Consider the following 25,328-nt stretch of genomic DNA (forward strand, 5'->3'; position numbering starts at 1 on the left):
TTTTGTGGTGTTATTTCTATATTTTTATTTATATTAAAGAAAATTTCTAATTCTCTTTCTATCCATTCTGTATATTGAGGATCTCGTAACATATTTCTATTCATTCACCAATTGCTAGATTTTTTGTTTCCTTTCCAAGAAATTACTAATGGATTGTGATCTGCCCAGTTGTTTGTGTTTGTTTCTATTTCAATATTCGAGATATATTCTGAAGTGTGTGCTGGGGCCCATGCTATGTCTATTCTGGTCCAAATTTTATGGGGATTTGAATAAAAGGTATATTGTTTATTTAATGGATGACGTTCACGCCAAATATCTTGCAATAATAATTCTGAACTCATTTTCCAAAATGTTGTTGGTAAAATTGTTTTCTTTTTCTTATCTTTCTTTTTACCTGAATAGTAAATTTGACTTTTAGAAATAGCATTAAAATCTCCAACTATTATCATATTTTCAATAGATAACTCGATTATTTTGTCATGTAATTTCTTATAAAATTGTTTTTGATTTTCATTTGGTGCATAGATTGATACAATGATGAGAGGTTCTGTTTCTAATTTTACTTGTAACATTAGGATTCTACTCTCTTGATCACTGTATAGTTGTTTAGTCTCAATTGTTTCATCTATATAAACTGCAATACCTCTTTTTTTTGGTTGGCTAAACTGGTAAAAATATTACCTAGTTTTTGATTGCATAATAGTTTTCTATTCAATTTTTTAATATGTACTTCTTGTAAAATTATAATTTGCGCTCTTTGTTTTTTAAGCTTAGAAAATATTTGATTTCTTTTTCTTGGGTTATTTAATCCATTTACGTTGACAGAAAAAAAATTGATATCAGACCACATGTCTATTTGTAATATTTCTTGGTTTCTTTGGGTTCTCGTAGTCTACTACTTAAGACCAATTCTTGTTGTATTTGTGGCTGTTTTCTCTTAGCACCTTGAGCCTCCTCCCTCTCTTTACAGGCAGCCCCCTGTTCCTCTTCTCTTTCTTTAATTTCTTTGTGAGGTTGTTCTGACCTATTCAGGCCAGTGTCTTAAAAAAAAGCCCTCCTGTTTTTTGATACCCTCTCTACTGCTGCAGTTACTCTACCTTACTATATTCATAGATGCTAAGATTTTCCAATTAATCATTATATAATCAAATAGAAAATATCCTTTATTTTTATTTTTTCTCTTGAACATACAAACATGCATATATATCATACAATATACTAAAATGCAATACAATGTAGTACAGTATTATTTTTGAAAATAAACTTACATGATCTCCTTGGAAGCCTTTTTGTCCTAGGTCACCAGGAGGGCCCTTGGGTCCTGTATTGCCCTAAAGATATATGATACTTGTGTAAAACAATTCTGCTTAGATGTGTTTGTTTCAAAATTCATGTTAGATTGAATTGCAATTGCTTTAAATTGAGAAACACTTAACTTTGATGACATTTTAATAATAACCCTGTACTGTAACATGACTTACATATTGGTTAAAAATTCAAATTGATTTTATCTAAAGATGATTAGGGGACTGGAGGCTAAAATATATGAACAACAGTTGCAGGAACTGGGCATGGCTAGTTTAATGAAAAGAAGGATCAGGGGAGACATGGTAGCAGTGTTCCAGTATCTCAGGGGTTGCCACAAAGCAGAGGGATTCAATCTATTTTCCAAAACACCTGAGGGTAGAAAAAGAAGCAATGGGTGGGAACTAAATAAGGAGAGAAGTAATGTACAATTAAGTCAAAATTTCCTGACAGTTAGAACAATTAATCAGTGTAACAGCTTGCCTCCAGAAGATGTAAATGCTCCAACACTGGAAGTTTTTAAGATGATGTTGGATATGTATTTGTCTGAAGTACTGTAGGGTTTCCTGCCTAAGCAGGAGGTTGGATTAGAAGACCTCCAAAATCCCTTCCAACTCTGTTGTTGTTGTTATTATTATTATTGATGTCTTCTCAGAAGTAAATCCAATCTCATCCATTTAAGCTTACAGCTCTAAAAGTATTTTTACAACTTAAATTTTTTTAAAATATTTTTTTATTTGTAAATACTACTTAGGGAATATTCCACACAGACAGTGGAAACATTTGGAAACCAAGGACCCAGAATATGGCATGGCTTATTTTGTGGCTGTGGATTGCCGGCCATGTGACCAGGTGGAAGTGACTTAAAGGTCATGTGATTAAAGGTGGCCAACTTGATGTCACTCATGTCGAGGGTTTGGGTTTGGGTTAGGGTGCCTGGTCTTTCCTTGCCTCAAAAAAATATAATTTCCCTATCTATTTACTATTACTTAACATCCAAAATATACTATTTAATTCTATGTATATATGCCATACGTGTACACACATATTACACACAGCACATGAAAATATGCATTCTCTACTATATAAACTGTATGTGTATCTACACACACACACACATACATACAGCTCTTCTAAAATTATACACATTCAGCATCATTTACTGTGATAGGAAAAACATACCCAGAGCCCAGAAGCGAAAAAAAGAAATTAAAAAATCAATTTTTTTTCTACCGGTTCTGCGTACCTGACTAAAATTTTTCTATCGGTACTGCATACCCAGCAGTGGGCTACAAGCCGGGATGCTAAATTGTGCTAGCCACTGTGGCTCATAAGTTCTTGCGGGGCTAGCACAATTTTGCTGCTGCACCTGTGGAGGTAGCCAAATCGCACACAGAGTCGCAGGTGCACCTGTGTTTCAGCATGCGTGGAATAAAAAAAACCTCACTGAAACATGGGCGCATTAAATGCCAGATTAAATGAGACTAACTATCATTCATGGAGTATATAAATGCAAAGTTTATTGATAAGAGAAGGACTTTGGGATGTGATAGCTCTGATGATAATGATGTAGAAAAACAAAAACTGGATCAAAGATCAAAAGCAACATAGTTTTGGCCGTGGAGGACATCCAGTTCATTAACATAAAAAGTGACCACAGTGCATTTGAGGTTTGGCAGAGATTCAAAGAGTTATATCAAAGATAAACAGCTGGTGCCAAGGTCGTTTTAACACGACAGTTTAATTTGAAACTTCAGCCAGGAGAATATATTAATATCCATTTAAACAAGATGAAGGAGAGGGGCATGGTCACCGGCCTGGCGAGACAGAATCTCCTGCATTCTGACAGCAGGATATCTGAATCCCTGCCATTTGGGGGTTCTGATTCTTTTGAATTGGCCCAAAGCCTTCCTGAAAGGAAGGTGAAGAAGGGGACTTGGCTGAGGGTCTGTTTTGGAGTCAGCATACCCCATGTATACAATGCCTGGAGCCTCCACCAATGGTGGAGTGAAACAGCTTCAGTCGCCATAGCCATGGCTAGACTATGTCTCAGGAAGAGACTTGTTACTTAGTTGGAAGTCATCCAGAAAGAAGAAAGGAATTCTTAAAGAGTTGTGCAGGAGGTTGAGTGGACGAAAATTGTGAGTTGGGATGAAGGATTTACCAAAAGTTTTTCTTTTTTAAATAGAACCATTCTTTTGATCAAGGAGAAAGTGATTTGGGGAAGCTGAGCAAGGCGGCTAATTAAATATCGGAACTGTTCAATGTCTATTGACTGCATTGGAAAGCAACAGCTAAGATCCAGGTGGTGGCTTTTGGATGCTTAGATTGATTAAGATTTGGCTTAAAAGACTTAACTTGTTTTAAATTTCAGAATTCTTCCTTCCCCGTTTGGGCTTAACATTTTAAAACTGGAAGTAAGGCCTTTTTTCTTTTTTGGATTAATGGTGCTGCCATCTATTGGAAGAAATTCATAATTCATGGAAGAATTATTTGCTTATTTAATTAACATCTGCTGTTTGGCCTTGAAAAAGGCAAAAAGAAAAAGAGAACCTAAGGGGAGGACAGAATTTCTTTGAAAAGGTGATAAAAGAAGATTGTGGATTTGAACTTTGTACGAACTTCTGAGGGGGAAAAAATAAAAACTCTTGAACTTATTTATCTCACAAATTTGGTGGACATAATATACTAGGCTGTTTAAGAGAATTTGTTTAAACAGCTGCAAAAATAAAAGTCTTTTTTCTATAGACATGGAGAAATCAGAGATTCAGGAGATCAGAGAAAATTTTAATGATATTTGAGGAATGATGATTGAATTTAGAGAATCAATGAGAGACTGTATAGGAATTACTCAAGAAACAAAGGAAGCAAATGATTCAAAAGAGAAAAGTGGAACAGAGGATTTTCCGGGACAACTAGGACAAGATGGAAAACAAGATACGGGCAATATGGAGAATGGATAGACTAAAGGACATGTTATTGAATCGGATTACTTTGTTGCCTTAACAAATGATACTGAAAAAACCATCAAGAATTGTTTGGTCAATGATTGGGCAGTTGATCACATGTTTTACTATGAATATATTGAAACTAGCACAAAAAGAAAATTAAAAGGATGGGATTTGGAGCTAGGGGTTGACCAGACTCAAAAAGAAAACAATATCAAAAGTGATTGGTTGGAAAAATACAAAAAGTTGACATTTGCAAAAATTGAAGGTGTTAAGAGAAGAAATAGAAAGAATGAAATGGAAAGGAGGATTAAAAGGGAATATAAAAAAAGAAAAAAAGAAAAGGGTTTGCTTCAAAGTTATGCTCAGTTTAAAGAAATTGGAGTTTGAGAAGGGTTGATTAAGCTGGAGTACTCTTTCATTTGTTCTTTTTAAACATTAATTCTTTCCCTATTTAGATATGTGAACTTAGGAATTGTGATTTGTTTTAATAGAGTTAGAACAGGGGTCCCCAAACTTTTTACACAGGGGGCCAGTTCACTGCCCCTCAGACTGTTGGAGGGCCGGACTATAAAAAGAACTATCAACAAATCCCTATGCACACTGCACATACCTTATTTTAACATTAAAAAACAAAATGGGAATGTACTATTTAGAGGGGGGGAAGAAGTCTGAAATTCATACATGTTTATGTTTTGTTTTTAATTTTCTTTTGTTAACATCTGATTGGCTAAACAAGGTTTTCTTGGTTTATAGAAAAATGTATAAAATATTTATAGAAAAATATATAAAGAAGGAAGCACTTTGGCATAATGATTAATAAGTTGGAAATATAATTGGTGTTGTACTTTTTGAAGGAACATTAAGGAGGGAATTTAATTAAAAGAAAAGTATGTACCTGGATGACAACATTAGAAAAAAAACTTTTGCAACTTTTTTGATTATTGATATTAGTTACTGACAAAATACCGCATTTTATTCAGGGAAAATTAGATGGTACATTGTATTGGTTGAATGTATGTTGAGAAAAATTTAAAAAAATTTACCCCCCCCCCCCAAAAAGTCCTTCCTTCCTCCGCCCCCTCCATTCATTTCATTCTTCCTTCCTTCTTTGTTCCCTCCATTTCTTCTTCCTTCCTTCCTCCTTTCCTTCCTTCCTTTTCCTGCCACTTCTCCTTCTTTCCCTCCCTCCCTCCTTCCCACTTCTCTCTTCCCTCTCCCTTTTTCCCCTTCTTTCTCATTTGTTTTTTTCCCTCTCCCTCGTTCTTTCCCTCCATCATTTTCTCATTTTTCTCTCTCACATTCCCTCCCCCCTCACTTGTTTTCTCTCCTTTTCTCTCTTGCTTTCTTTCTCTCTCTCCTTTTCTTCTCTCTTCCTTCCTCTCTTCTTTCTTTTTCTGCCCTGCAACACGCCGCGGGGTAGTCGGCTGCAAGCAGAAGCTCCCAAGACGGTGGCACCGACGTCGGGTCACAGTACATTGCTGGCACTGGCCCGCTGGCTGGCCCAGGACGGAGGTGCCAGCCCCATGCCCAGCGCAGCGCCAGCAATGTACGGTGTCCTGCAACACATCAAGCCACCGGCGGCGGTGCCTTGCAGCCAACCGCCCCACCGCCGCCTTACGACTACTGCTGTGCCCTCCCACTTGACCCACGCTGCGCCACCTTCGTGGCTTGCCCTGCTGCCCCGCGCCTACCAGAGCTCCCGGTGCAGCCGAAGCGCAGAGCGGAGTAGGCTGCGGCTGCTTCAGGCCCGCCCCCGAGCTGAGCTTCCTTCGAGGCAAAACTGCAAAGCTCACCTGCCGCCACAAAGGAAGCCGAAGGAAGCTCAACTCAACGAGGACCGGCTGTTGGTCCCTTGAAGCTGCCGCTGCCCACTGTAGAGATCCCTTCGCCCGAACGGAGGCGGCGGGCTCAAGGGACCAAGAGCCGGTCTTTCTCGGCGCTGAATTGTTGCAGCCTCTGAGTCCGCCTCCGGGTGAAGGGATCTCCTCGGGGAGAAAGGAAGGAAGCCAAAGGAAGGAAGCCAAAGGAAGGAAGCCAAAGGAAGGAAGCCAAAGGAAGGAAGCCAAAAGAAGCTCAGCTGAAGGAGGGCCGGCTGTTGGTCCCTTGAAGCTGCCACCGCCACCAATGCCCACTGCGGAGATCCCTTTGCCCGAACGTAGGCGGTGGCGGGTTCAAGGGACCAACAGCTGGTCCTCGTTGAGCTGAGCTTCCTTTGGCTTCCTTCCTTTCTCCCCGAGGAGATCCCTTCGCCCGGAGGCGGACTCAGAGGCTGCAACAAATCAGCGCCGAGAAAGACCGGCTCTTGGTCCCTTGAGCCCGCCGCCTCCGTTCGGGCGAAGGGATCTCTGCAGTGGGCAGCGGCAGCTTCAAGGGACCAACAGCCGGTCCTCGTTGAGCTGAGCTTCCTTTGGCTTCCTTCGAGGCGGCAGGTGAGCTTTGCAGCTTTGCCTCGAAGGAAGCCAAAGGAAGCTCAGCTCGGGGGCGGGCCTGAAGCAGCCGCCGCCGCCTACTCCGCCCCACGCTTCGGCCGTGCCAGGGCCAAGTAAGCCGAGGCTAGGCCCGTCGCCCCCAGCTCCAAGTGCGGGGCCTGGGCGGAGGGCAAGCATCGGGAGGGCCTCCCCGTCGCCTGGCCGGGACGGTGTGGCCGTTAACAAGTTAGTGCGCGGGGGTCCTGATAAATTGTTTACTGCCCCCTCCAGACGCTCTTGCAGGGCTTCCAGGCTCCCTGCGGGGCAGCGAAAAAGCAAAAAAGCAGCACTCTCCCGCTCTCTCTCTCCCTCTCTTTCTTGCTTTATTTTTCTCTCTCGCTCCCTTTCTATGTCTCCCTCTTTCTCTCTCTCTCTCTCCCTCTCCGCAGCAGACCCCCCCAACACCAAAAGTGCCCAAACGCGCGCAAACTTCACCGATGCAAAAAAAAAAAAAAAAAAAAGCAGGAGGGACCAAGACCGTCTGCAGCTGAGTGTCTGGAGAGGAGGCAGAAAGCCAGGGGGCAGGGAGGAAAGCAATTGGCCAATTTCTTTCTCGCCTTTAGGGAGAGGAACTGTTGCTGCTCTGCCATAGGGTGCTTTCCTCCCTGCCCCCTGGCTTTCCTCTTCCTTGCCACCACCAGACGCTCAGCAGCAGAGTGGAGGGGAGATTCGGGAACTTAGTATATTATATGGTAAAATCTTGCACGCTGCTGCGGGCCGGGTAAATAGCCTCAGCGGGCCGCATCCGGCCCGCGGGCCGTAGTTTGGAGACCGCTGAGTTAGAAGTATTGATTATAATAAGATTTGTGGTAGGTGATACTGATTTGAATTAATGCATAAGTGGAATTGATTTTAGAATTATTGGGAAGATTAATGATGTTAATGATTATTAATTGATTGAAAATAAGTATTGATTGGCTAAGTGTTAGATGACTGAAATAATTTTTAAATTTGAGATCAGGTAAATGTATTATTTAGAGGGGAGAAGTAATCTGAAATTTTTATATGTTTATGTTTTGTTTTTAATTTTCTTTGGTTATCATCTGATTGGCTATAAAAGGTTTTTTTGGTTTATAGAAAATTGTATATAAAAAGGAAGAAAGTACTTTGGCATAATATTTAACAAGTTAGAAATATAATTGGTGTATTTTTTGCAGGAACATTAAAGAGGGAAATTAATTAAAATAAAATATATGTAACTGTATGACAAAATTAGAAAAAACAACTTTTGCAACTTTTTTGATGATTGATATCAGTTACTAACAAAATACTGCATTTTATTTATGGAAAACTAAATGGTACATTGTATTGTTTGGATGTACGTTGAGAGAAAAATATAAAAAAATACAAAAAAACCCAAGATGAAAACATTATTTGCAGAGTTGGAATTGCGAGGGTTAACTTTTCCAGAGGATCACAAAGCATATATTGTATTATCATCTCTAGACAAAACATGGGAACAATTTGTGCTTAGTATACAAAGTTTACCTGAAAGTTCTTTGAACCTTGACTTTGTTACATTAAAATTGATGGATTGTGCTAAACAAAGACAGTTTATGGATGGAAGTCAAGAAGAGGCTTCAGCATTTCTGGTGTCAGGGAAAGGTCTTCAAGATAAAGCGAAGTGGATTCTGGATTCGGCTTGCACAGAGCATATCATCAACAACAAAGACTTATTACAGGGTGATTTAAAGACTTCAGAGATAAGCCAGGTTAAATTAGCTGATGGTACAGAAATGAAAGTACAGTTATCTGGGTCAGCTTATATTTCTTGTTTAAACACAACAATAGATAATGTTATTTGTGTACTTACACTAAAATTTTGTTTGTTAAGTGTGGGGAAGTTGACCGCTGAGGGGTATGTAATCCACTTTTATGAAAGGAAATGTTCTATATTGAAAAACACTGTTTTATATGCTGAAGGTGAATTAGAAAATAAATTACATGTGATGAAGGATAAGTCTGAAAAAGGGAATGCTACAAGTATTATAAATCAACCATTATACAATAATTGTATACACTATCTTCACAGAGTATTTAGTCATACTAGTTTTGATTCGTTAAAGAAGTTAACCGATATTTGTGGTTTGAAGGTGAAAGGCTGCAATAAATTTTTGGATACTCAGTTTGCAGCAAAGTAAAAGTAAAAAGATTTCCTATTCCTAGATTTAGCACACGAATTACAAACAGACCTTTTGAGTTGGTTCATGGGGATTTGTCTGGACCATACAAAACTAGTCAAGGAGGGGCTAAATATGTTTTTGTTCTAGTGGATGATTCTTCAAGGTATACATTTTGTATATTGTTAAAATACAAAAGTGAAGTATTTGTAAAATTCAGGGAATGGGTTAACATGATTGACAGTTTACCTGTAAGGTTGAAAAATTGCAGACAGACAGAAGTGGAGAGTTTACTAGTTTACATTTCAAACGATGGCTTAGATTAAAAGGTATATTACATAGACTGACTAATCCCTATTAACCTGTTGAGAATAGATTGTGGAAAGGAAAATAGGAGTATTAAACATTAACATATGAGTTATTAACTGATGCAAATTTGCCTTTTCTTTATTGGGCTGAGGCAATAAACACTGCAACCATCTTGTTAATAGGACATGAAGCTCACGTATAAACCAGACTCCATATTACAGGTTGTATAAGAAAAATCCTAGTTTACAACACCTGATAATTTTTGGTTCCTTTGCATATGTATTAATTCCAGAAGAACAACAGTTAAAGGGACAGCCAAAGTGGAAAAAGCTTAGATTTGTGGGATATGATGGGCATTCCAGGGAATACAGGCTTTCAACTTCTTATGGAAAGGTGGTTATATCAAGAAGTGCAAATTTTGAAAAACATCATGATTGGGAAAAGATTCATTTGAATATGGAAATATTTTTAGAGACCAAACCAACTGAGTTAGGTCAAAGTGAGTTGGAACAAAGAAGTTCTCCAAAAGTAGAAAGCAGTGTGAAACTTGAAGATGAAGAAGAACAAGTATCAGAGCCTGAGGAATCACAAAATATTAGTGAAGAAAGAGTGTTACCCAGACGATCAGAAAGGACTAATATTGGGAAGTCTCCAGAAAGGTATGGCTATTCACAGAGTATTTATGTGTATAGTGTTTTAAGTGAACCATGTAGCTATGATGATATGTTACAGAGGTCACTAGAAGAAAATTAGAGATGTAAACAAGCTATGATGGTTGAATATGAAGTACTACAGAAACAGGAAGTATTTGACATTGTTGATCTGCCCAAAGATAGAAAAATAATTGGATCTAAGTGGGTGTTTAGATTAAAGTTAATGCCTAACTGCAGTATGAAGTATAAAGCAAGGCTTGTAGCACAGGGATTAATCCAAAATTATTTACAAAACTTTGACAAAACCTATTCACCCACTGCTAAAGCAGAATCTATGAGAATTATGCTAGCTTTAGCGTTACAAAAAGGATTCAAAATTAAACATTTCAATTTTGAATGTGCTTATCTAGATGCCAATTTAAGGCTAAACTATCTATAAATTGAAAAAAAATAACAAAAACGGGGTGGAATTAAAAAATAAGCATTAATTTTTTCATTTCAATTTTCATTTCATTGTGTGCAGAAATGTTCAAACTAGTTTCCCAGTGAAAAAAGTTTTCAAAAAGACCAAATTTAAGTACCTAAAATAAACCATTTTCGGTCCAGGTGGTATTGATCCAGGAACAGTACAAGTGTGAGGGTTTTTTGCCCAGCAAAAACTAAGCCGCCCCCCCCCCAAAAGAAATTCTCATACAAAGAACCCCTAACATGATGCAAAGTCATGAAATTTCAAGTTTCAGATATGCAGGAAAAATTTTTACAGGGTCTCAAACTTCGATTCAGGTCACATAGACCTGAACAGAACAGGAGGATGTCTATCTAAAGCAAGCTTCTGGTTTTGAACTTGAGGATGGCAATAAAGTGTATAAATGAAAAAAGGCTCTCTATGGTATACCTGTTTAAATGAAAAACTGATTCAAATGAGATTTAGGTGTAGCATAGCTGACACATGTGTATACAACAAAGATGTTGGACAGAACTAAATAATGATACTTGTGTATGTAGATGGCATTTGTGTTTGTACCATGGATGATTGGACAATTATGCAAATATTTAATGATCATAACAAGTCATTGATACTATACAAACAGGTAAACAGGAGATTGTATTGAGTCAAAAGAAAAAGATTGTAGAATTGGTAGATAGAGTGGGGTTACAGGATGCCAAAATAGTTAAAACCCCTATGTTAACTGATTGTCATGCTCAAGAATGTAATTATTTATTTGGACATCAAGATCTCTACAGGTCAATTATAGGAAGTCTTCTTCATATTGTCAACTATACTGGGTCAGACATTGCATATGCAGTGGGAGTTTTGAGTAGAAAAGTTTAAAAGATTGGCACACACTTAAGAGGGTACTAAGATAACTGTTCAGCATGGTTTACATATAGTATCAGGAAGGGAAAATATTCTGATTTGCATGGTTATAGCTCATTTACAAGCTTAAATGACAGGAAGTCCTGCACAAACTATAATTAAGTTTGCAGACATTCCCAAAGTATGGAAATCTAGGAAACAGACAACAATCAGTCTGTCCACAGCAGAAGCTGAATATTCTGCTCTTTCAGAGGCATGTTGTGAGTTGATTTGAATAAACCAATTATTAAAATATTATGGCATAGATATAGTAAAATCTATACCTGTATTTGAAGATTCTCAAACTTGCATGTATCTTGCAGAAGCAGAAAACTTAAAATCAAGAACTAAGTATATTGCAGTCAGATATCAAAATGTTAAACAACTTGTACAATCAGGGAATATTAAATTATGTTATATTAAAACTGAATGTAACACTGCAGATATATTTACAAAACCATTGTTAAATGCACAACATAGAGCTATGAAGGACAAGATGTGTATTGCTGAATTGGAATATTAGAAGGAGTGTCAGGATTAGGCCTAACTTGATATAATATCCCAATGCAGGAAGAAGGACTGTAGTCAATATAATGGCTATTATACTTAGAGAATGCTGAATCATTGTAAGTCAAGTAAATATGCTGTAACCTGATTGGTTGGTAAATATATAAACATGTAAGAAACCTTTGCATTGGTCTTTGTTGGTTGCTGTGGTTGTAATGGTAGTAGTGGTTGACTAGTTATAATGTGGCTTATGTATAGTAAGATAAGAGTATAAGTAATAGTGTAAATAGAAAAGTAATATTTGCTACGAAGAACTATATTTTTTCAAGAACTCCTGCTGCAGTGTGTTCTTTTGAAGACTTCAGCTTCTTATATATTGGTCTGTGGCTGGCTGGCTGGATTGGGTTAGCTTCCAAAAGTGCAGCTCTAACAGTATTGATTGCCCCAAAGAAGTATCTCATGGAGACTCAACAAAAGCATCTAACCTCATCTGAAAGAAACATTTTGGCAGGGAGAAACCATTGAATTTTGAAGAGTTATACAAATTGATTACTTTAATTGGAAGCACTGGAGTCTTTCAAATGCCAAACAATGCATCAGAAATGCTGGAGTTCTACTGATTTTCAAAAGTAAGGCAACATAAGATTTTAAATACTACCATTTCTCCTAGGTCTCCCTTCTCGCCTTTTAGTCCTCGAAATCCAAGGGGTCCCTAAAAAATAATAGACACATATATGTGTTTATTCATGTATATCATCTATCACTGCGTGAAAATTCACACTGACATGCATTTATGTACACATAAACATCACTGGCACATAGCAAAATTAATAACTTTTTTTTACCTCTTCCCCATGAATTCCACCAACTCCATCAGACCCATCCTGTCCCTGAGAGAATAAAATCAATATCAGCTCAGTTTTCACATTTATTATCCAACATGATATTGTCCACAGAAGTTAAATATATGTCAGTTTCAGTAGACGACCAAAATTAGTAAAAGACTGTCAGTTATTTTCTCCATCACTTTGGCTTGAATTTCATTTCAGCTAACATACTATGAAATTTTTTATATAATGCTTGCTACAATTTCATTTTTTTTCTTTTTGAATCCAGGCCTTTCTATCGTATGTATCAGAGATCTAATCCCTTAGGCTATAAATTAATGTTAAATAAACTGCAGTAATTAAAATTTTGTACATATTAAATATTTTCTTACTATACCTGTTTTCCATGCAGTCCTCGTTGACCCTGAAAGATTTAAACAGTTATGCATTAAAACATAAAAATGTCGTGTGGTGGGACCCAGGGGAAGAGCCTTCTCTGTGGCGGCCCCAACCCTCTGGAACCAGCTCCCCCCAGAGATCAGGACTGCCCCCACCCTCCTTGCCTTTCATAAACTTTTTAAAACCCACCTCTGCTGTCAGGCATGGGGGAACTGAGACATCCCCCCTTGCCTATGTAGCTGTATGTATGATATGTTTGTGTGTATTATTTTTTATATACTGGGGTTTTTAGGCTTTTTAATGTAAAATTGTTATTTTAAACTTTAATATTAGATTTGTTACTGTATATTGTTTTTATTACTGCTGTGAGCCGCCCCGAGTCTGCGGAAAGGGGCGGCATACAAATCTAATTAATAATAATAATAATAATAATAATAATAATAATAATAATAATAATAAAACCAATGTAACACACATACATTAAAAGCAGAATAATACAAAATATCGAAAGGAAATGATGGGTAAATTCTTACTTTTCGCCCCCTAGTGCCACATTCTCCTATATCACCTTGCTTTCCTTGAATTCCTTGAATTCCCCGGGGACCCTGAAACAGAAAATCAAACATTTTGTAAGTATATAATCAAATATGTATTTATTCCAAACACTGAGGGATTAATTCAAAAATAACATAATTTACCGGGTCTCCATCATTTCCTGGGTATCCTGGATCTCCCACAAAACCAGTCATGCCCTGAAAATATCAATTAAAATTATAATATTGAAATAACAGATATATTCAAGTGAATTTTTTTATTTCAAAATGGCTAAAGGATACACTAATGATCTGTGATGAAGACAACCTGCTAGCATTATTGTCAACCCTTATTTACAAGACAGTCTCCTGCCGTATGCCTCCCAGAGACCAATAAGATTGCACATTGCTGGTCTTCTTTGGGTCCCATTGACTATGCAATGCATGTTGGCGGGGCCACAGGGGAGGGCCTTCTCTGTGGCCACCCCAACTCTGTGGAACCAACTCCTCCTCGATGTCCATACCGTTCCCACCCTGCTGGCCTTCCAAAAGGCTATGAAGATGTGGCCTGGGGGCCATGAATTGTACATCTTTCATGGTCAAATTGTATTGAATGATATGTATGTTTTCATTGGATTGCTGGGTTGTAGGTTTTAACTGGGGCTATTATTTTAATTTGTACTTGACTTCTTTTTATTGTTAACTGTACTTTTTCATATTATTGTAAACTGCCCTGAGTCCTTCGGGATTGCATAGAAGTCAAATAGATAAATAAATAAATAAACAAACAAACGAACGAACGAACGAATGAATGAATAGACTTTTTTCTATGTATAATTGATTTAGACTTTTACAGATCTGAAGAACATTGAGAGAACCAGCTTCGTATAGTGGTTAAAGTAACAAGCTAGAAACTGGGAGACCATGAGTTCTAGTTGTACTGTCAGCATGAAGTGAGCTGGGGGGCATTGGGCCAGTCACTCTCTTGAAACCTAAGGAAAGAAAAGCAATGGCAAATAATTTCTGAAATTTTACCAAGAAAACTTCATGGTCTTCCCCAGGCAGTGGCCAGGAGTCAATACTCACTCAAGGACACATAAAAAATAAAGATTGAAAGACCTGTTCTGAAGCCATTATGATTTATTGTTAAATATCTGAGAAACAGATATCTTTTCTTATATAGTTCCTAAACTTTGGAAACTACTTCCTTCCAATCCTTCATTTTCTCTACCTCTTGACATAACATGAAATGCACCATATTTTTCATTTCTCCAGCAATTTTCCAGATGATATTGTTTTATTTTATCTCAATGTTAATGTTTCTGTTTAAAATGATTTGAGCCTTGAATAATTTTGGATGAAAAATGGGATGGCCTTAAAGGTGGGAGACATCTGTTTATTATTATTAACCTAAAGAAACAAATGCATGTTAGACTTAACAAGTGACTGCATTTAGATGTTTTTCAGTATGGTCTAACCAATTCCAGCTATCTTTCAAGTGGTAAACCATTAAAGGAACTTTTCTACAGGTAGAAATTAAATATCAAGAATTTCTAGTAAGTGAGAGGAGGGCATGGCCAAATGCTGTGGCAAGATGGGTGTTCACTGTGCTCTGCTGGGGGATTCTGATATTCTTGCAGTTAGAGGAGTTCTGCCTCAATTAAAACCAGGTCAGAACTGCCTTGTACGGGTGGGGACAAAGTTAAGTGATAAGTTGGGGAAAGTGGCAAACCACCTGAGGAACTGACAAGGTCCTCTCACCAGTAGCAAAGGAAGACGACACTCAAAATATCATCTTAGTTGCACCAGCCACAAATGGCGGGATTGTTTTTTTTAAAAAGAGAAGTCACCTGGGAAAGAAGGTACAAGATTGAGTGCTGGAGAGCGAAGGAGTAGTTGAATTTAGTGTTGGTTAGTGCAAATGCTAATAGAAGCTTGAAAGACTGAAAGGATTGAAAGTATAGGAAGTGGCTAGCTAGCAGCGGAGAACCATGGGAAACCATGGAATTTTTACAAGGGGAAAAAAGAGATGGAATTATAATTGAAAACCTGGATTTTGACTATAAAGTACTTTTAAAGAATTCGGTAAAGAAGATTATAAGAGAATATTTTCGGTGTGGTCAAAACTGATTTAAACATTGAGGAAAAATATGGAATAAAAAAGTAGATTTGGAAGCATAGGTACCATCTACAGATTGGAGGAATAATTGCAATAGTGGGAAATTTTCATAGATGTTTTTACAGCTGTTGACCTTCAACAAGGAAATTATTTTGGTATCTGAGAAGCACTGTGCAAGGAATAATATGTAATTTTTCTGAAAGACAACTTTGATCTGTTTTTATTAGATTGAACTTTGAAGAAACTTGAACGTTGAAAAGGATAACAGATTGGGACTTTAAAGGTAGAGACTGATATACTAAAAAGGCTGTCGGAGCAGGCATCTGTTAACACCTGGATTTTGTAATACTTAATGAATTCTTGATAAAAATGAGATGGAGGCAAGCAATTATGAAGAATTGGTGGCATTTTAAAAAGACCTTCATGAGGACATAAAAGACATAAAATATACCTTATGGGATTTTAAAAGAGTTTTTTGGGACTGAGAATTGTTGTGAGCCACCCGAGTCTACTGAGAGGGGCGGCATACAAATCTAATACATAATAAGAAGAAGAAAAGGAAAGAGAAAAAGAACTAAAGAATAACAATGGCTTTAAGGATAAACTAGATGTTGTTAACTAGAGGTTAACAACATCTGTAACAATGAAAATAAAGAAGAAGACAGAAAAAGAGGTGGATTTAGAATAGAATAACCAGATAGATTTAGAATAGAATAACCAGATAGATGACTATATTGAAAGCTACATTGATAAAAAGAAAAAAGATATTGCAAATGAACAAATTAATGAATATATTATAATTCATGATGATTTTACTGGGTTTTACAATGATCAAAAGAGAATGGGGAGAAAATATTGTCAATGAATGAAACAATTAAAAAAAAGAAGGGGGTAATATAGAGGAAAGAGGAATAAAAATTGAAGTTAGAATTGGACAAGTACTATTTTTAAAGAGTGGGGAAGCTTGGAGGAAAAGAAGATGGAGATATAAACACAAAAAGAAGAAAAAGGGGGAAGAAGCAAGAAAAGTGAGTTGGAAACATGAAAATGGTTGATTTAATAAAGAAGGGAAATAGATTTACCATAATGTACCATAATGAATTTTAGAAAGTAAATAGATTTTTAAAAATCTATTTACTTTCTAAAATTCATTATGGTACATTATATGGTTATAATTATTATGAATAGTGAATAAGACTTAATTCAAAGATCAATGAATTGAAGGATTGGTTGTACTAAATGAAGTTACAAATTAACTAATGGAAGAAAATATAATTCTTTAAGCTATCACTGTTGTATTTTTTAAATTGATTTTTTAAAATATAAACACACACACAACATAAAACAGGTGCTCTGTGACTAGTGCCCACCAACAGAAAAACAGAAAAACAGAACGAGCGACCGAGTGGGTAACAAGAAGGAGGGAGGGAACTGCTGCTCTGACAGACCATGGCGAAAAACATCAAAAAAACATAAAAATAAAGAAAATTTGCTTGGCTCAGTGGTCCTGAGGGTGAGTACTGTAACCGGCCCGGAGCCCCAGCTCCGAGCTGATCCCCTGGGGACCCCCCCATGCCATGAGGATTCCCCCGAGCCCAGCTACCTACCCAGCTACCGGGAGCCCCGACGCCCAGCTGACTGCCTGGTGCGAAAACTGGCCTAGAGCCCCAGCACCGAGCTGATTCCCCAGGGACCTGACACCAAAATAAAATAAAAATAAAAATAAAAATACCCAGCTACTGGGAGCCTCGACGCCCAGCTGACTGCCTGGCATGAAACCGGCCCAGAGCCCCAACGCCAAGCTGATTCTCTGGGGACCCGACACCAAAAAAAATAAATAAAAAAAAATACCCAGCTACTGGGAGCCCCGATGCCCAGCTGACTGCCTGGCATGAATCTGGCCCAGAGCCCCAGCGCTGAGCAGATCCCCCCAGGGACCCGACATCAAGAGGATTCCCCTGAGCCCAGCTATTTACCGGGAGCCCTGACGCCCAGCTGACTGCCTGACGCGAAACTGGCCCAGAGCCCCAGCGCCAGGACTCCCCCCAGCGAAGCCAGGAGGACTCCCCCCAGCCTCTGGAGGCCTCAGCGACCTCCTTCAAAGCCCCGATGCCCAGCTGATCCTTCCGGGAGCGCCCAAAGCCAGGAGGACTCCCCCGAGCTTCCGGAGCTATAAGCAACCTCCCCCGAAGCCCTCGACGCCCAGCTGACTCTACCGGGAGCACCAGAAGCCAGGGGGACTCCTCGAGCCTCCGGAGCCCTCAGTAACCCCCCCCCCAACGAAGCACTGAAGCCCAGCAGACTGCCCTTGGCGACCTCCCCCCAACCTCCGCCATTACCACGTGGCTAGAAGACCAGCTCTGCTCCTCAATTATTGGTTCTTCATAACCTCTGTCCTTCATAACCCTAAAATCGCCCAGCTAGCAGTGACGCTCAAACCCCACCTAGTGGCTGTAAATAATCTAGCAGTCACTTCCAAAACCTTTCTCATTCAAAGCTACAGATCCCTACAGGTTGCTCCTACACCCCCTAGTGGCTGCAAAGGAACCTAGCAGTCACTTCCAAATCGCTCTCATTCAACCAACAGCTATGCCATCCAAGAAAAAAACCCAAGCAAATCAAGTAAATGATTCTGTTAACATCTGCTTTATTTGCAACAACACTATTAATACACAAGAAGGATTTATAAAATGTCACTCCTGCAAAAAATCAGCTCAACATACCTGCCTTAACATAAATAAGCATGTCGCCACTTTTCTTCAAGATAATCCTTCTTTCTACTATTTCTGCCCATCCTGTACTCCCAAACCAGACTCCCTTGGCAATCTATCTGATGTAATACAATCAACAGTCTCTAAAACTCAAAAAATCATACACAGAAAGCATGGAATCACGGCTTGCCTCCATAGAAAAAAACATCCAAGATCTGATACAAGCTAAAACACCAAAACAAGTACCCTACACCACCCCGCCACCACCACTTTATACTCCACCACAGCCTCTATCTCCAAGCCCTACTACTAACATCTCCACCCTGATGCAAGATGCCATGGAACGGAGACAAAAACGCCTTAACGCCATACTTTTTGGCCTAGAGGAAAATGGGGAATCCAATCTATCTAATATTCGTAGTATCATCCACAACCACCATCCTCAATCAATCACCCCGACGATATCTTAGCGGTTTCTAGAAGCGGCCCTGTACTAAAGTACAGTGATGGAACAATGGCTCCCCGGCTGTGCAGAATAGTCTGCAAAAATGAAACTACCAAACAACAGTTCATCAGGACCATGAACTCCATCACCAGAAATAACGCAAATTACAACAAACTCAGATCCAGACCAGACCTAACACTACTCCAACGCATCCACTCTCGTGAACTACGGGCCGAACACCGGAGACGTTGTGACCAAGGTGAAACTAACCTCTATATTGACTACTGCTCTGATTGCATCAGGACCAAAACTCATAATCCTCCCTTCTTCTCCAAATCCACTGTCCCTCTTCAACCATCTTCTCCACCTATCATCCCTCATCTACAAACGGACCCCCCCCCAGCACTTCAAGCAACAAATCAGATAGCGCGCCTCTTACTACCTCATTCCAATCCAATTTCAACCCAACTCAATCCAATCGCTCCCTTGACCATAAACTCAATCTCAAATGTAAACTAATCAATGCAAGAAGCATAATCAACAAATTGTCTGAATTCCTCATACTACTTGACACAAACATATTTGACTTAATCTTTGTTTGTGAAACATGGCTGAACTCTTCATATCCTGGCTCCATCATCACACAAAGTAACTACCTGGTCTTCCGGTCTGACTGCGAATCCCGCAGAGGGGGTGGTGTAGCCATATTCTACAAAAGCTCACTCAATCTAAAAAACATTCAAGTTGCACAAGATCTTATCCTCCCTGAAAGCCTAGTTTGTGACATTTCCCTCAACACTACACTCCGTTTCCTACTGTGCTACAGAGCTCCAAACTACGACATTACCCATGCAACTAAACTAACCTCCCTCCTAACTTGGGCAACCTCCTGCCCCCATCCCATTATCTTCCTTGGTGACCTCAACCTATCACACATCAACTGGTCACTAAACGAATGCTCCACTGAACCTATACATACCACCATCTATAACGCCATCACCAGCCTAGGACTAGAACAATTAGTATCAAACAACACCAGACTCAACCACTGTCTCGATCTCATATTCTGCAACAGCAAAAGTGCTATCTATGGACTGCATACAAAAGAACACTCCAACAGCGACCACAGTACGATCAACTTCAACCTCAACCTACATCATCTAAACACTCACCTGAAGTATGCGGCGCCTAAGTACAATTTCAGGAAAGCCAACTATGAACTCATAGACGCCAATCTCTCATTTATTAATTGGCAATCCTTGTTCTCTAACTGCATCACCACTGATGATCTCTACAATATGTTTTTACTCCAAATCAAAAGGCTTATCGAACTACATGTGCCACTCACTTCTTCCAGAGGTAAACAAAAAAATAACATACCTGTCTCGATAAAGAAACTACAAACCCCCCAAAAATCCCTCTGGCGTAGAAACAAAAAAAGCCCAGTAACCAACTTTAGAGTCTGCTACAAAAGCATATGCCAAAGAATAAGAGCAGAATGCCTCAGCTATCACAGCAAACAAGAAGAAAGCCTCCTTCGCACCAAGTCTAACCATGCTTTCTATAACTTCATCAACAACAAACTCAATGACTCCAGACCTATTCCATCACTCGTAGGACCCAATAACAAAGAATACCATGATGACCCATCCAAGGCCAACCTCGTCAACTCTTTTTTCGGCTCTGTTTTTGTCAACAGCAATGGTTCTTCTCCCATTTTCGCAAATCGCACCTCTAACCCACTAAAAAACCTAACCCAAATCTTCTTCACTGTAGACAATGTAGAAAAAGCAATCCGTGACATCAAACCCTCCCTATCTGCCGGACCAGACGGTCTCTGTGCATACTTCCTAAGGAAACTTTCTTCTGCTCCCCAAGCTATGGTCAAAAGCAATAGTCATCCCCATTTTCAAAAAAGGAGACCCTTCACTAGTGGACAACTACAGACCAATATCTCTTTGTTGCATCCCTTGTAAAATCATGGAATCAATCATAAATCGATCAATCACCCTCAGAATCTAATAACCTACTCTCAAACAAACAATTTGGATTAAGAAAGAAACTATCCTGCAACCTACAACTACTTCATTGCAAAAACATTTGGACTACCCTGCTCGACCAAGGAAAATCCATTGATGCAATTTATATAGACTTCTGCAAAGCCTTCGACTCAGTGGTCCACGACAAACTACTCCTAAAACTCAAATCCTATGGCATCTCAGGACTCCTCCACAACTGGATTACTGCATTCCTGTCAAATAGGCAACAAATTGTCAAAATTGGTAGCGCCATCTCCACCCCCGCCCCTGTCATAAGTGGCGTTCCCCAGGGAAGCGTACTAGGTCCTACTCTCTTCATTCTCTACATCAATGATGTCTGTGACCATATCGAAAGCAACTGTGTTCTTTTTGCCGACGATGTGAAACTTTTCAACACTACTGATAACACACTCACCCTCCAAAAAGACCTGGACTTTGTCTCAGACTGGTCTAACACCTGACCTGGCAACTTCAAATATCAACCAACAAATGCTCTACCCTCCACATTGGCAAAAAGAATCCTAACCGCACATACGAACTGAATAAACAATCTCTCACTGCTAACCCACATTCTGTAAAAGACCTTGGAATACTAATATCGAATGACCTAAGTGCTAAAGCTCACTGCAACAATATTGCCAAAAAAACCTCTAGAGTTGTTAACCTGATCCTATGCAGCTTCTGCTCAGGCAATCTCACTCTACTCACAAGAGCCTACAAAACTTTTGCCAGACCCATCTTAGACTACTGCTCATCTGTCTGGAACCCATACCACATCTCAGACATCAACACCCTTGAAAATGTCCAAAGATATTTCACCAGAAGAGCCCTTCACTCCTCCACTCGAAACAGAATATCCTACGAAAATAGATTTACAATCCTGGGCCTAGAAAGCCTAGACCTACAGCGCCTAAAACATGTCCACAAGATCATATGCTGCAATGTCCTACCAGTCAATGACTACTTCAGCTTCAACCGCAACAACACAAGAGCACGCAACAAATTCAAACTTAATACGAACTGCTCCAAACTTGACTGTAAAAAATATGATTTCAACAATCGAGTTATCGAAGCGTGGAACTCATTACCAGACTCAATTGTGTCAATCCCTAACTCCCAACACTTCTCCCTTAGACTCTCCACGATTGTCCTATCCAGATTCCTAAGAGGCCAGTAAGGGGCGTACATAAGTGCACTGGAGTGCCTTTTGTCCCCTGTCCAATTGTCTTTCCTTTCTTTCACCTATCTTATATATTCTCTTCCTTTCATATATCCGCTCCTCTAAGCCCACTTTCACCCTCTTTTATATTATCACATGTCTATTTTTCTTCCTATGTATTTGTGTATTGGACAAATGAATAAATAAAATAAATAATTTACACCCCAACACCAGATCGGGGGTGTTTCTTGTATATACCATTTTAACTCAAGAGCAAAATATCTGTTTACATATTATAAAGTGATTCGAATTTATTCCTTGTAGCTTGGTCTCGGATTCTACTCGCCATATATACCTTGTCCCATTATCCCATCAGTTGTCGCAAATCAGTTTCATTAACCGAATTCATCCTTTTATCCATAATCTCAAATTGAATATGATCCACCATGTACCGGTACCAATTTTGCATTGTCCATTTTGTCGCATCCTTCCAACCCAAGACTATTACCATCTAAGCGCTTTCTATCACTGCTTGTTTTATTTCTCTAAATTCTCTCATCGCATTGCTTTTAACTAAAACTGCCATTTCCTTAGTAATTATCTATCATATATATAACATCCTATTAATATCTTCTTGCACTTTTTGCCAAAAGTTCTGCGCTACCGGGCATTCCCAAAGCATATGCATGAACAATCCTTTACCTTGACACCCATGCCAACAGATGTTATTGTTAATGTTGTTGTTGTTGTTGTTATTGTTATTGTTATCATTATCATCACCGTCAACATCATCATCATCACCATCATCATCATCATTATTATTAATTAGATTTGTATGCCGCCTCTTTCCGAAGACTCGGAGAGGCTCACAACAACAAAACAGTACAAATCCAATGATTAAAACAATTTAAAAACCCTTAGTATAAAAAACAATCATACATCTCATGCAAACCATACATAAAATAGAAACGGCTCAGGGGAATCAATTTCCCCATGCCTGACGGCAGAGGTGGGTTTTAAGGAGTTTGCAAAAGGCAAGGAGGGTGGGGGCAATCCTAATCTCCAGGGGGAGATGATTCCAGAGGGTTGGGGCCGCCACAGAGAAGGTTCTTCCCCTGGGTCCTGCCAGACAACATTGTTTCATTGACGGGACCTGGGGAAGGCTAACTCTGTGGGTCCTAACTGGTTGCTGGGATTCGTGCGGCAGATGGTGGTCCCGGAGATATTCTAGTCCGATGCCATGAAGGGCTTTACAGGTCATAACCAACACTTTGAATTGTGACCAGAAACTGATCGGCAAGCAATTCAGACTGCGGAGTGTTGGTGTAACATAGGCATACCTGGAGAAGCCCATGATTGCTCTTGCAGCTGCATTCTGCACGATCTGAAGTTTCCGAACACTCTTCAAAGGTAGCCCATGTACAGAGCATTACAGTAGTCGAACCTCGAAGTGATGAGGGCATGAGTGACTGTGAGCAGTGACTCCTGGTCCAGGTAGGGCCACAACTGGTGCACCAGGCGAACCTGGGCAAACACCCCCCTCACCACAGCTGAAAGATGGTTCTCTAATGTAAGCTATGGATTGAGGAGTGGACCCTCTCTGAGGGGATCAATAATCCCCCCCCAGGGTAATGGATGGACAGATGGAATTGTCCTTGGGAGGCAAAACCCACAGCCACTCTGTCTTATTAGGGTTGAGTTTGAGTCTGTTGACACCCATCCAGACCCTAACAGCCTCCAGACAACAGCACATCACTTCCACTGCTTCATTGACTGGACATGGGGTGGAGATGTACAGCTGGGTATCATCAGCGTACTGATGATACCTCACCCCATACCCCTGGATGATCTCACCTAGTGGTTTCATGTAGATATTAAATAGCAGGGGGGAGAGGACTCAGCCCTGAGGCACCCCACAAGGGAGAAACATAGAGGTCAACCTCTGACCCCCCACTAACACCGACTGCGACCGACTGGAGAGGTAGGAGGAGAACCACTGAAGGACACTGCCTCTCACTCACAACCCCTCCAGCCGGCGCAGGAGGATACCATGGTTGATGGTATCGAAAGCCCCTGAGAGGTCAAGAAGCACCAGGACAGAGGATAAACCCCTGTCCTGGGTCTGCCAGAGCTCATCCATCAATGCGACCAAAGCAGTTTCCATGCTGTAGCTGGGCCTGAAATCTGACTGTTGAGGGCCTATATAATCAGTTTCTTTCAAGAACTGCTGGAGCTGGAGCTGGAGCCCCAACCCCTTCTTAACAACCTTCCCTATAAAGGGAAGGTTGGAGACTGGAGGACAGTTGTTGGGAATGGCTGGGTCCAGGGAAGGTTTCTTGAGGCGGGAGCTCACAAGTGCCTCCTTGTAGGGAGCTGGGAAGGACCTCCTCCCCAAAGAAGCATTGACAATCTCCTGGACCCAACTCTGTGTCACCTCTCTGCTGGCCGAAACCAGCCAGGAGGGACATGGATCCAGTAAACAGGTGGTGGAACTCACAGATCCAGTGGCCTTGTCCTCTTCATCAGGTGTCATCAGATCAAACTCTTCCCAGACAGGTGGACCAGTACAGGCCCCAGTCACCTCGACTGACTCGTTGTCAGTTGACTCTGTTATCCAATCGGAGTCAAGGTCCGCCCGGATCCGAGTGACGTTATCAGCGAAAAATGTGTTAAAATCCTCAGCACTGCTCTGCAAGGACTCCCCAACTCCCCCCTGGTTAAGAAGGGAGCGGGCCACCCTAAACAGAGCAGCTGGGCAAGATTCCGCTGATGCAATCAAGGCAGCATGATATGCACAACTTGCCGCCTTGAGCACCACTTTGTAAGTCTTAATATGAGCTGTGTTCAAGTGTTCAATCGGATTCGGACTTACTCTTCCTCCATCGCTTCTCTAGACATCTCTTCTGGTGTTTCAATTTCTGGAGCTGCTCAGTAAACCAAGGAGCTATCAGGGGTCTAGTGCCACGGAGAGGTCGCAACGGCGCAATCCAGTTAAAAGCCTCCATTGCAGCCTTATTCCAGGCTATGGCAAGAGACTCTGCCGAACTGTGGATGAGTGCATCTGGAATAACCCCATGCGGTTTTGAAATCCCTCTGGGTCCATCAGACATCTGGGGTGGAACCACCTAATTGATTCTACCTCCCTGCGGGGAAGGATTGGAGCCAGGAAGTCAAGCTACAGTAGAAAATGGTCTGACCATGCCAAAGGCAACACTTCTAAGCCCCTTAGTCTCAGACCATTACTCAATTGCTCAGAGAGGAATACCATGTCAGGTGCGTGCCCCCCCTCGTGAGTCGTACCCTGAACTACTTGAGTCAGATCCATGGCTGTCATGGTGGTCATAAACTCCCGCGCTAGCCCAGAGGTTTCACCGAGTGATGGTAGGTTAAAGTCCCCCAAGACAATAAGTCTGGGGAACCCTACCG

General features: G+C 40.3%; 1 protein-coding gene across 3 annotated transcripts in view; it reads right to left on the reverse strand.

Moving 5' to 3' along the window:
• The window catches only part of LOC139155540 (collagen alpha-6(VI) chain-like), a 242,177-nt gene that overhangs the window by 79,322 nt on the left and 137,527 nt on the right, over positions 1 to 25,328 (reverse strand). For all 3 annotated transcript variants that reach the window (XM_070730719.1, XM_070730718.1, XM_070730717.1), the window contains 6 exons: positions 13,595 to 13,648; positions 13,430 to 13,501; positions 12,895 to 12,921; positions 12,516 to 12,560; positions 12,329 to 12,382; positions 1,269 to 1,331 (listed from right to left, as the gene is read on the reverse strand). In XM_070730719.1, the coding sequence (XP_070586820.1) occupies positions 1,269 to 1,331; positions 12,329 to 12,382; positions 12,516 to 12,560; positions 12,895 to 12,921; positions 13,430 to 13,501; positions 13,595 to 13,648 (315 nt within the window). The remainder of the gene's footprint in view (positions 1 to 1,268; positions 1,332 to 12,328; positions 12,383 to 12,515; positions 12,561 to 12,894; positions 12,922 to 13,429; positions 13,502 to 13,594; positions 13,649 to 25,328) is intronic.

Source organism: Erythrolamprus reginae, unplaced genomic scaffold, assembly GCF_031021105.1.
Source record: "Erythrolamprus reginae isolate rEryReg1 unplaced genomic scaffold, rEryReg1.hap1 H_29, whole genome shotgun sequence".
Taxonomy (NCBI): Eukaryota; Metazoa; Chordata; class Lepidosauria; order Squamata; family Dipsadidae; genus Erythrolamprus; species Erythrolamprus reginae.